Source organism: Eriocheir sinensis, chromosome 3 (assembly GCF_024679095.1).
Source record: "Eriocheir sinensis breed Jianghai 21 chromosome 3, ASM2467909v1, whole genome shotgun sequence".
NCBI classification, from domain to species: domain Eukaryota; kingdom Metazoa; phylum Arthropoda; class Malacostraca; order Decapoda; family Varunidae; genus Eriocheir; species Eriocheir sinensis.
In genome coordinates this window covers 14,195,945-14,208,492 of record NC_066511.1, presented here as the reverse complement: position 1 = coordinate 14,208,492, position 12,548 = coordinate 14,195,945, and the positions used below count along the sequence as shown (strand labels likewise).

The following is a 12,548-nucleotide window of genomic DNA, read 5'->3' as shown; positions in this document are numbered from 1 at the left end:
TACATTAACACAGAGGCTTTCAGAGACGTTGAGGTGCTTGTCATGATTACTAGTATCGTGACACATTATTCCTTGTGGCTATAATATTAAGCTATGTGCCACGGGCATTGTCTTAAGAACGGCAAGCATCCCTGACAAATTGTTCATCCACCGCGAACTTCAGGAGGGGATGCAGAATGGACGATAAATTCTTCCCGTGGCATTTTTTATATAGCACCGTGACACAGTATTCGTTGTGGCTATAGTATTATGTTGCGTGCCACGGGAATTGTCTAAGGAACAGGAAAACATCTCAGACATGCGTTGATGACACTATTCCTTGTAGCTATAATTTTTACTGCACTCATCCGTTTTTTGGCCATTTGACGATAACAATAATATTATGTCCACGGGAATTGCCTTCAGAACAGCATACGTACCAAACACGCGCTGTTCATCAACTATAAACGGATGCAAAGTGGAAGAGACGCGAAACTGATGAGATATCTTTACGAGGGGCGTGACTACCCCCTTCGGTGCCTCCCAAACAATCCTGCTCACACCATAAATGACACGAAACAATTTCCCACAAAGCTACGCACGATGCTCCTTCTCCGAGTCTCCGCTGCCTCCCTCCTCCACGGCATCAGTTATCAATGATCCCTCTTGCAGCTCTTGGCCAGTCAGTTATTCAGTTCGAAGTTTTCTTTTTTTTTTTTTTTTACCCAGTCATTTTTTTTTTTTTTCACCAGACACTAAGATTTCCAGGAGTTATTTATGTGTTGATCCCCATAGCTCTGACACCACGATATCCTTCTATGTTGGTGAGGTCGGTTGCCAAATTTTTTTTTTTTTTTTACCCTTGGACTTGTATGAATATGCCTCGCGCTCAACCATGCTCCTTCACACAAGAAGTCAAGGAGTATGTCTGACCTGAATTTATGTTGTCAGTGCCCTCCCATGACTCGTACCACACTCAAATTATCATATATTTTCCCTTGGACTTTATTAGATATGCCTCGCTCTCAACAATCCTCCGTTACACAAGAAGTCAAGGAATACGCCTGACCTGAATTCATATGCTGTCAGTCCCAACCTACGATTCCTACCACTCCAATCATCTTTCCTTCCCTTGGACTTTATAAAATATGCCTCGCTCCTCCACCTTGTTCCGCTACACAAGTCAGGGAATATGTTTGACCAGAATTTATGCTCTCACGACTCCTGCCACACTGTTACAGCAGGGACGACGTGGCTGCCTGCGACGAAGAGACTACACTTGCAATTTAATGGGTTTTGTATTTTCCTGTAAACTTGGATCGCCACACCCTCTCACACACACACACACACACACACACACACACACACACACACACACACACACACACACGACTCACCTTTACTTGATGCCCGGAAGAGGTCGGACTCCGCGTCAGAGACCTGAGGAAGAGGAAACAAAACACATTAGCATCCAGTATAACAATCAAGCGCAAGAACCAGTACACTATGGACCGTATTACTAAACATTTCGTCGTCAAAGTTCACATTTTTGACAAGGCTTTCGTAGGAGTTTTGGGCATTTCCAGAAGTAGTTTAATGACCCTGGTGGTAGTGTGACCCTTCTTCTGTACCATGAACCTAAAGGAACACTCATTAGAACACGATTGATCCCCTCGTTGACCTTTAGCAATAGTTGATGTGAGAAGCAAGTGTCTTATAATACCGACCTATAATTACACAAGCATGCTGAAGACCCATAGCGGCGCCGTCCCTCGAACCCCAATGCCATTATCACTTTCAGACCACAAATTGTCGCACCTACACTTTTTTTCTGCCTTTTGCCTTTCAGTTATTTCCTCTGTAACAAAAACAACTAATTTCACTGTTAAAACCGTTGATTATTGATGTTTTTTTTTTATAGTTATGGGTTAGAAACTGGAAGAAAAAGACTGTGCTGAGTACGATAATCTGGTAACGTTGCTAATCCACACCGCTGAGGACAAAAACGTTATACAGATTATATCACTGGGGGCGACAAGTGTGCGCTGCGGGAGTCTACACTTGTTAACGAAATCCCAGACTACCAACCAACATTAAACTTTATACACACGATATTCCCAGTAGCTGACTAACCCTTCCTCCCATCTTCCCCCCCCCATCTCCCCCCCCCTCTTCGTGTGTCTATTTCACGCTTGTACCAATGCTCTGATGTGACATTTATGCTTCAACCTGTAGATCCGTCTTTGCCGACACATGCCCTGGAGGTCTAGATCCCCGCCCCCTGCCTTTCCTTGCCGCTTTCCCACCCCTGCCTTCCTCCCGGCCTGTTACCCCCCCACCCCACCCCACCCCACCCCCCACTCCCCCGCAACATGGCAGTCGTCGGGTGTGGGCCGTAAAGGAGTCGTGTAAAACTTTTATGCCGGCCATTCCTCCACGACAACTGCCCCACGCGCTCGCTACGCCACACAAAACGTATAAACCGCCACATAAACCCGCGAATAAAAAAGCATAAAACGCTGCATAAAACCGCACAAGAGTCTTATCAGCGACACGGCCTGAAGCGGCGGCGCTCACTCTATATGGTCTTCCCTGCCTTGCTCGCTTCCTCCTTACCCTGCCACACTATATACCCCGCAACTCTCCCTCCCTGTCTCTGTAACCGGCGACCACTCTACCCTGCTTTGCTCCCTTTCCTCCGTCCCTCCCTGTTTTCACTCTTCCCTACCCTTCTCTTCCTCCCTGCCTTTGTCCAAACTCTATGCTGGTAAGCCAGTGGGTGTAAAATGAAGCTGCTTTTACTTCACTCTTCCCTGCCACTCCTCTCTCCCTTTCTCCCTGCCTCCGTACCCTGCCAGCATTGAGTCCTTCATCGCCGCCCACAAACCCGATGCTGGTGAAGCGGTGGGCGGAAAATCATGTTACGACGGTCCTGACTGCCACTTCGTTTGCCCTCCCTGCCACTCGCCCTGAACCAAGACTTTATCCTGGAGTGCCGGAAGGGTACGGACGAGGCCCCCTGGTGAGTGAGGAGGAGGAGGGAATGAGGTGGAGGAGGAGAGAGAAGAGGAGGAGGAGAGAAGCGTCCCGTCCCCCTCCCGTCCTCCGTAACCTCAAGCTGGTGTGGTGGTGGAGTGGTGGCGTGCAGGGAAACGCTTTTAGTGGTCGTAAAGTCAACGCTCCGGGACCCGCCGAGATCTTTACATACATATTGAGAGTTATGAGATCACAAACCCGCTGATGATGCACAAACCACGCTGGGATATACTGCGGCACCTCCAGGGCGAGAGAAGACGGAGGGGGAAAACACTGGGTAGGAGGAGGAGGAGAAGGAAGAGTGTGAGGGAGATGTTTAGTTAGGTTAGCATCGTCGGAGGAACATTTCAACCTCACTGCATTTCGGGAGAGTTGCCTTGCTGTGTGTGTGTGTGTGTGTGTCGGCCCCACCCACACCCAGAGGAGGAGGAGAAGGAAGAATGTAAGAGAGATGTTTAGTTAAGTTAGCATCGTTGGAGGAACATTTCACCCTCACTGCATTTCGGGAGAGTTGCCTTGCTGTGTGTGTGTGTGTCGGCCCCACCCACACACACCTGCCATTACGACGCTCATAAACACTCGCTTTACGGTGCGCTCCAGACAGCCTCACCTCCCCCATCACCACCACCACCACCACCACCATCTCACACAGTGGCTGGTTGGTATTAATAACTTTCAGCGCCACATCAAAGTTGCACCGCGGGGGATCGAACACTTGTATCTTGTGGGAGTAATACACACCACTGAGCCGAGTTGGATTTGGGTGAGAGAGGATTAAATGGACAGGGAAGAAGACTCTGACCGGCGCATTCATTTAAAGAGACCAGAGGGGAGAGGGAGAGAAGGGACGAAGGGAAAAAATAAGGAAGAAAGGATCGGGAGAGGGAAGAATTAAAAGAGACAAAGGGACGATGGTGAAAGAGGAAATAGATATGGAAACAAGGAAGACTGGCGCACGTTAGAGAGACAAGAGGGAAGAGAAGGGAAGGGACGAAGGGAAAGAATAAGGAAGAAAGGATCGGGGAAGGGAAGAATTAAAAGAGACAAAGGGACGATGGTGAAAGAGGAAATAGATATGGAAACAAGGAAGACTGGCGCACGTTAGAGACAAGAGGGAAGAAAAGGGAAGGGGCAAGAGGAATAAGAGTTTTGGGGTCTCCTAAGGTTATTTAATTAAGAGGTCTATAAAGGTGTAAAAGGTTTATGTTTACCTGCTCTTGGCGAATCAGGTATTTATTTATTTAGCATTATTTATTATCTATTATTTATTTATTTATCATTTAGGAGTTTTCCAGGATTTTTTTTCTTACTCAGTTAATACAGTTAGATTTCCAGGATATTTTTTTTACAGTTAGTTTTCAAGATTTTTTTACCCAGTCAGTTACAAATAGTTTTCCAGGCGATATTTTTTACCAGTGACTTATTTCTCTCAACGCCTGGCTACACACAAAAGAAATACACAGAGAGGAGAGAAGGAAGGTGAAAAGCCGGGATTACACGAAGCCGTTTTCCTTGTAGCTGCTTCTTTGTGGTCTTTAAGCCAAGAAAAAGAACGGGATCATCCTCTCTAGCTGCTCTCTCTCTCTCTCTCTCTCTCTCTCTCTCAAGGTGGTAAATCAGACTAAATCATTGACGACTCTTCCCTTCCCTCTTCTTCCCTTCCCTTACCTTCTGCTCTCCCCTCTTCTCCCTTCCCCTTCCCTACTGTCTTGCTTTCCCTTTCCTTTCCTTCTCCTTCTCTTTCCTTCCCTCCCTTTCTCATTCTCTCCCCTCCTCAACCCTCCCTTCCCTTCCCATCTCCTCCTCTTCCTTTCCCTTCCCTTCCCTTCCCTCCCTCTCCCCTCCTATGCATTTAAGCCAACGAAATAAGATTACACACACAAACGCTGCGCCACATCCAAGCAAGACAACAACAAGATTACGTGTGTGTGTGTGTGTGTGTGTGTGTGTGTGTGTGTGTGTGTGTGTGTGTGTGTGTACGAGGGTTCATTTGCAATCTCTTAAAATCTATTGATCATTTTGTTACTCTTCTTTGTTTGTCTGAATCTCTCTCTCTCTCTCTCTCTCTCTCTCTCTCTCTCTCTCTCTCTCTCTCGACCTCTGGCACCGTGGTCTCGGGGGGCCCAAAGCTGGCGTGACCACCTAATTGCATCACACACACACACACACATGGCGGAAAACCTGTGAAGCCCCTCGTGTACGTAGGTGTCGAGGGCTGGCTTACACACACACACACACACACACACACACACACACACACACACACACACACACACACAAGCTGTATCAGTCTCAGGTGACCGTGACCGTCAAGCTTACCTTTCCTCCTCCTCCTCCTCCTCTAGTCTTCACCTAATGCTGCACACTATGAAGGCTTCTCTCTCTCTCTCTCTCTCTCTCTCTCTCTCTCTCTCTCTCTCTCTCTCTCTCTCTCTCTCTCTCTCTCGCGAGGTGATGTCCAGAGGCGAAACCTAACAACAGGTAATAACAGGGTCTCACCTTCGCTCACCTGCCTCACCTATTGTTACCTGGGCAGGGGGAACAATCAAACCCCCTACCTCCCTTACCCCTCCCTCCTCTCCCTGTCCCTCCCTTTCTTCCTCATCCCTCATCCCTTTCACCTCACCTTACCTGTCCGGTCTCCCTTCCTTCCCTTTCATCTATATCCCTCCTCCTTTCTCCTCCACGACCACCACCTCACCACATAACACCTCTCTCTCTCTCTCTCTCTCTCTCTCTCTCTCTCTCTCTCTCTCTCTCTCTCTCTCTCTCTCTCTCTCTCTCTCTCTCTCTTTCCAATCTCTTTTTGCTCCTACTCCTCAGAATCATTCAACCGGAACGCGGCATGCTGTGTGAGGATCCCGACACACACACACACACACACACACACACACACACACACACACACACACACACCAATAATGATACAAGGCCCACAACCACTATCATAACACTCGCTCGCTACCTACACATGGAGAGAGGAGAGATGGTGGAGAGAGGGAGGGAAGGTGGGTAGGTATGTAGGTAGGAAAGCCAGGAGATGTGTGTGTGTGTGTGTGTGTGTGTGTGTGTGTGTGTGTGTGTGTGTGTGTGTGAGAGGACGCCGCAGGTATCACTCGTCCTTGGGGTTAGGTAGGAGGAGGAGGAGAAGGAAAGGGAGAGGAGGAGGAGGAGGAGGAACCCTGTCACTATTAGCTTGGTCCACCATTACGCTGTACTCCCTTCCTCTCCTTCCTTCCCTCCCTCTCCCTCCCCCCATCGCCGCCCATCAGGCCACCAATCTACCACAGCAACTCACGCGGGACATCCACTTACCGCCTTAACTCGCGACCGCTCTGGTGTCATAAATCGCCTCACACCACCAGTTACAACCCCCCACCCCTTCCTCCTCCTGCTCTACCTCCTCATACGGGCGCTGCTGTTCCCCCTCTCCTCCTTCTCTGCATCCCTCTTCACCTCATTCATTCTCCTTCTCACTTCTCGTTTATTTTTTTTTTTTACTCCGCTCCCTCTCTCCCTCCTTCCCATCACTTGACAGGTGCCTAACTAACCAGCCAGCCTATCAGAGTAGTCATCAGGTGTGTGTGTGTGTGTGTGTGTGTGTGTGTGTGTGTGTGTGTGTGTGTGTGTGTGTGTGTGTGTGTGTCGTCATCTGCATAATGGACCACATCCCGGACATGGCGTACCAGCGGGATAAGTCCTCATTACCTCTCTCTCTCTCTCTCTCTCTCTCTCTCTCTCTCTCTCTCTCTGGCTTCCACTCCTCGACCCTTTCATTTCTCCCTCCTGCCCTCTCTCCCTCCCTCCTGCTCGCTGTCATCCTTGTAATCACGGCCGTAAATCAACGTCTTTACGCTTCAGAAGATTCCCAAGTATGTGTGGCAAATTGTGGAGCATTACAGAGGACGGGGGGAGGGAGCGAGCTGGCGGGAGAACGGGGCAGGAGCAGCGTGAAGGAAGGAGAGGGAGGGGAAGGAGGAGCGTTAAGGAAGGGAAGTGGGAGAGGGCGAGCAAGAGAGAGCAAACACCGCAAGGGAATGAACTTGTAAGGAAGGAGTAGGAAGAAGCAAGTGGCGTGTGACGGATAACCTCTTCTGCCTGGCTGCTCGCTTGCATGAAGGTGATTATTAGAGAGGTAGCTGTTGGTGTTGGTGATCGTGGTGTTGTGTGGTGACTGGTTGCATTCCTTGTGTGGTGACTGGTTGCATTCCATCTCCTCCTGCTTATTCGTTCCTTGGTAATGTGTTTTCTTTTAGGATTTTGTTGGTAAGCTTCTTTTTGTAGGTTCTCGTTTTCTTGTTTTGTCTCTTCTTCCTTAATTTTCTTGTCTCGCCGCCACGTATAGTCTAAATTAACTGTCTGTATTTCCATTATTCGTTAGTCTCTCTCTCTCTATCCTCTAGTCTCAATGCATCTCCTCTTTCTTCCTCTCTCGTTCGAATTGTCTAAACTCTTCCTCTAAATTAACTGTGTCTGTATTTCCATAACCTGTTAAGTCTCTTACTCCAAAGGCTTTGTTATGCATAGTATCTTGTATCTCCTCTGTTCTTTTCTCGCCCGCCTTGTCTAACCTCTTTCTTTAAAATTAGCACTGCCACTACCTGTTAAGTCTACTCTTGAACGCTTTGTTAAGTATACGTCTTCTTCCCTCTCTCTCTCTCTCTTTCGTCCAATGTCTCTTAACTCTTTCTCTAAATCAAGTGTCAGTATTCCCATTACTAGTCTATAATCTGGGCGCTTTGTTCAGCCACTACTTTCTTCTTCTCTCGCCTGACTTCACTTTGAACTTGTCTGAAATTAGGTGTGTCTTTCCTTCCATTACCTGTTAAGTCATACTCCAAACGCTTTGCCGAGGATAGCTTTTTGTTTCCTCTCTTTCTTCTTCTCCCGCCTGACTTCTCTAAATTCCTCTAAATCAACCGTCCCATTATCTCTTATAGTCTATAATCTCAACGCTTTTGGTTCTCTCTCTTCTTCTCCCTCCTGACTTCTCTAAACACGTCTAAAATTAGGTCTGTCTGTCGATCCATTACCCGTCAGGCTGGTTAACACATGCCCAGCAGCGCGCCTTTACCTGGGCCCAAACATTTACTAGGTGTCTGCGCGCGGCCACCACCACACCCCCGGCGGCGAGGAGAGGGGAGCGGAGGGGCGAGGGAAGGCGCTAATATTACTGTCCAGGGCCGGTCCTTCGCGCGGCTCCCCACACACGCGTTGCCGGAATGGACTCTAACATTTGATACTCAGGTGATGATGATGTGTTATACAGACGCTAATGACGTTCCCTCCCTCCCTCCCTCCCTCCCTCTCTCTCCTCCTGTCTATTATTGCCTCCTCTCCTCCTCCCGCCCCTCCCTTCCCTTGCTCCCTCCCCGACCACGGTTTGTTTCTCTGCGTTCCCTCCTCTCTCTCCCTCCCCTTCGTGGCTTATTCCCTCCTCTTCTTCCTCCGTTTATCTTCTCTCCCTCCTCTCCTTTCCCTGTCTCCATCGCTTATTCCTTCCTCTCTCTCCCTTCGTCTTTTTTTTCTTCCTTTTCTCTCTCAGTGGCTTATTTCCTCCTCATCTCTCGTTCCCTTCCTTCTCTCCCTCATCTCAATTGCTTATTCCCTCCTGTTCTCCATTCCCTTCCTTATTCCTTCCTCTCTCTCCCTTTGTCTCCTTTTTTTTCTTTCCTTTTCTCTCCCCGTTCCCTCCTCTTCGTGGCTTATTTCCTCCTCTTCTCTCCTTTCCTTCCTTCTCTTCCCTCATCTCAATTATTTCCTCCTCCTCCATCTCCCCCCTTTCTTACTTCCTCTTCTCTCTCTGTTTTTTTCTTTCCTTTTCTCTCCCCGTTCCCTCCTCTTCGTGGCTTATTTCCTCCTCTTCTCTTCCCTCATCTCAATTGTTTATTCCCTCCTGTTCTCCCTTCCCTTCTTTACTCCTTCCTCTCCTCCCTGACGTTAGTTGCTTATTCCTGCCTCTTTCCCTTCCTTATTCCCCTCGTCTTCTATTACAGTCCCTCCCTTCTTCATTCCCTCCTCCCTTCTCCGTCCCTCCACACAAGAGTTCCTTCAGAAGAGCGAGTGAGCGAGGGACGGAAGCAGCGCCTTGTCTCGTAAAACCCGGACAAATTAGCCGCCATTAAGCCGCTCCACATCTCCATTTTCGCGCACCAACCTCGCCATCAACACCTGCTGCTTGCTGGCGCGGCCCTCGCCTTATCGCCCCTAATTACTGCTGCGCCGGGCCGTTACGCGCATAGCTCACGGCCACGACTGCCCCGACCCCTCCCCTCCTCGGCCCTCCCCTCGCATGCTTGTTCAAATAAATGAGTGGGCGAGGAGGCGAAGAGAAGTGAGGTTGTGATGGTATTGGGTCACATTCTTTTCGTTTTTTTCTCTTCTCTCGTTTTTTCTTCCTTTCTCTCAGTCCCGTTCTTTCTTTTTCTTCCTCTCGTTTTCTTTCTCTCTTTAACTCTGTAATTCTAAGTGCCCCTGTGGTCGCCTCACACACACACACACACACACACACACACACACACACACACACACACACTTGCGGCAGCTGTAATACACAAAACACGACCTCAGACACCCTCATATTCTCTCTCTCTCTCTCTCTCTCTCTCTCTCTCTCTCTCTCTCTCTCTCTCTCTCTCTCTCTCTCTCTCTCTCTCTCTCTCTCGTAAAACCCTCACCGCAGCCCATTCCAAAAATTATTGCTCTCTGAATCATCGCCTAAAACCAACGGACTTCATTTCCTGTCCCGGAGGAGGAGGAGGAGAGATGGTTATGAAGTCAACACGTTCATGCAGTAGCGATAAGTACAGATTATTCTCTCTCTCTCTCTCTCTCTCTCTCTCTCTCTCTCTCTCTCTCTCTCTCTCTCTCTCTCTCTCTCTCGACACACCGAACAAAGAAAGAGCAAACAACTGACGGAGACAAGAGAGAGAGACGAGAGGGAGAAGAAGGGAGGAGGCAGCTGGCAAGGGTGGTGATGGTGGTGGTGCTGGGAAGGGTAGTGGAGGAGGAGGTGGTGGCAGGGGCAAGCAGGCGACAGGGGATAAGAGCAGAGGAGGAGAGTTGAGGGGAGGCAGCGAGGACAAGAATTCTAAATGAAGCAACGAAAGGAGTGGACGGACAGGCCAGCGAGGGAGGGTAAAGGGAAGGCAGGCAGGCAGGCAGGCAGGTAAGGAAAGCATACAAGCACGACAGGGAAGGCAAGGGCAGGGAAGAGAAGATAAAGTAAGGGAAGGGAAGGGCTGTCGAGGAAACTGAAGGGAAGGGAAGGGAAGAGAAGAAAAGGCAAAGCAAGGAAGGGAAGGAGAGGCAAGGTAAGGCAAGGCAAGGGAAAATAAGAAAAGGCAAGGAAAGGGAAAGGAAGGCAAGGAAACTGAAGGAACGGGAAGGGAAGGCAAGGCAAGGCAAGGAAAGAGAGGGCAAGACAAGGCAATGGAAGGGAAGGGAAGGGAAGGCAAGGGAAAGGAAGGGATGACAAGGGAAGCATCGAAGCAAGCCAGCAAAGGCAAGCAGAGTTGAAAAGAATATAAAACTCACCCAACTTGTTCCTGCCACATCCAGACACACACACACACACACACACACATGGCGAGGGAGGGAGGAGGAGGAGGAGAGAAAGAGGGAGGAAAGAGAGGGAAAGAGAGACAGAATGCAATATGGAGTAAGGCTAACCCCGAACACTGACCACACAACAGAACACACATATGCCGAGCCACCACACACACAGCCACATAACACACCAGGACCCATATGATCAAATTCCTCGAAATCTTTAGTACATCTATTTTAAAACGGCACTCGCAGAAATTGTTGTTGAAGGGGGTGTTTCTAAGGGTGGTGTTTTGACCCTGGCGGTAGTTTTTAGAAGGCCTCTGTGCCATGAATGAGAAACCCCCCCCACTTGCGATAACCTGACGTATCTTCTCTGTGGCCTTAAAAATGAACGTAACAAGAACCTGAAACATTTGATAATACGAGTCCAGGACCAGAGCTAAAGAACCCCAATGCCAGCAAACACCACCACCGGCAGCCACTCTACACACTAAATGAACCCCACCACATGCAGTCACCACACAGCCACCGAACACCCCAGAATCAGAGCTTAAGGACCCCAACGTCAGCCAACACCACCACTGGCAGCCACTCTACACACCTTATGTATGAAAACCCCACCACATGCAGTCACCACACAGCCACCAAACACCCCAGAACCAGAGCTTAAGGACCCCAACGTCAGCCCGGCAGCACCATCGCCACTCCATACAGCATCAGACGACCCTACCACACAAGCCCAACCATATAGCCACACAGCACCCCACTACCAAAGCTTACACCAAAACCTTGACAAAAATAGGTTTCCATATGCAAATTCTTAAACATTTTTTTTTTTTACTTTGCCCAAAACCAACATCACCACCATTCCTACCACATAAACTAGAACCATTTGGCTACCTAACCACACTATCCCCATCCCTCTAAGCCACCACAGTCAACCACAATCCATGAAAATCTGACGGCAACTCACCCCCTTCTCCTTTCTCCACCTCCTCACCCCAACACTAGCACCACCGACAGCCACTTCACACACATTTGGCAGGACAACCCCACCACACATACCGAGTCACCACCACAGAAGCACCTCAGAACCAGAGCTAAAGGACCCCAACGCCAGCACCAGTACCACCGGCAGCCACCCACTCCACAGATTTAGTTAGACGACCCCCGCCCCGCCGCCGCCGCTCAATCTTAGCCTCGCCGCCGGGCCTCGCGAATACTAAGCGCCTCGCCCTCAATTTGCCCACTTGCCAAAGACGTGACTCACCTACTGACGACTGCGTGAGGCCGGGAGGAGGAGGAGGAGGAAGAGCAGGAGGAGAGGAAAGAGGGTGGAGGTTACGGTGGGGGAGGTGGCGGAAGACTAGGAGGAGGAGGGAAAGAGGGGGTGGAGAGGTGGAAGTGAAGGAGGAAGAGGAGGAGGAGAAGAAAAAAAGCAGTAATATCCAGAACACACACATACTGGCGTAACCATCATCCGTCCACGCTCCTGAACACACTAACACACTCGCACATTCAAACATGCACGCACAGACACTCACACGCACGCATAAGACTAACGAAAAAAAAAAACAAAAACAACCCGAACCCCTTCCACTTGACACGACTCGCTCATGTCTTTTCTTCCTCGCCCCCCTCCCCCCACCCTGAGGAGTCATTTATCCCACCTGTGTCCACACCTTTGCACACGACACACACACACACAAACACACACACACAACCTTGCCCTCCTGCTCCTCCTCCTCTTCCAAAGCGACACAGCCGACACTAAAGAGGAGAGCTTTAAGTCCCCTCCCTCTGCTCCTCCTCCTCCTCCTCCTCCTCCTCTCCCTTGCTGATGAAGAGAGGCAGAGTTAACTGGACCACTTTGCCAACACACGAAAAATGGAGGTAAGGTAAGAGAATGGGAAGGGGAAGGAAAGGTGAAAAGGAAAAGGGAAAGGAAAAGGAAAGGTGAGGTAAAGAGAGGAAGGGGAAGG

The 12,548-nt window shown here is 49.5% G+C and overlaps 1 protein-coding gene across 6 annotated transcripts in view; it reads right to left on the bottom strand.

Annotated features, from left to right (window-relative positions):
- LOC127005399 (proline-rich protein 36-like) overlaps positions 1 to 12,548 on the bottom strand; it is a 155,167-nt gene that overhangs the window by 12,269 nt on the left and 130,350 nt on the right. For 5 of the 6 annotated variants that reach the window (XM_050874214.1, XM_050874254.1, XM_050874223.1 and 2 more), the window contains one exon: positions 1,377 to 1,419. In XM_050874214.1, coding sequence (XP_050730171.1) covers positions 1,377 to 1,419 — 43 coding nt within the window. Of the gene's footprint in view, positions 1 to 1,376; positions 1,420 to 11,539; positions 11,645 to 12,548 lie in introns of those variants that run through there. The other variant, XM_050874237.1, reaches the window with a different exon arrangement.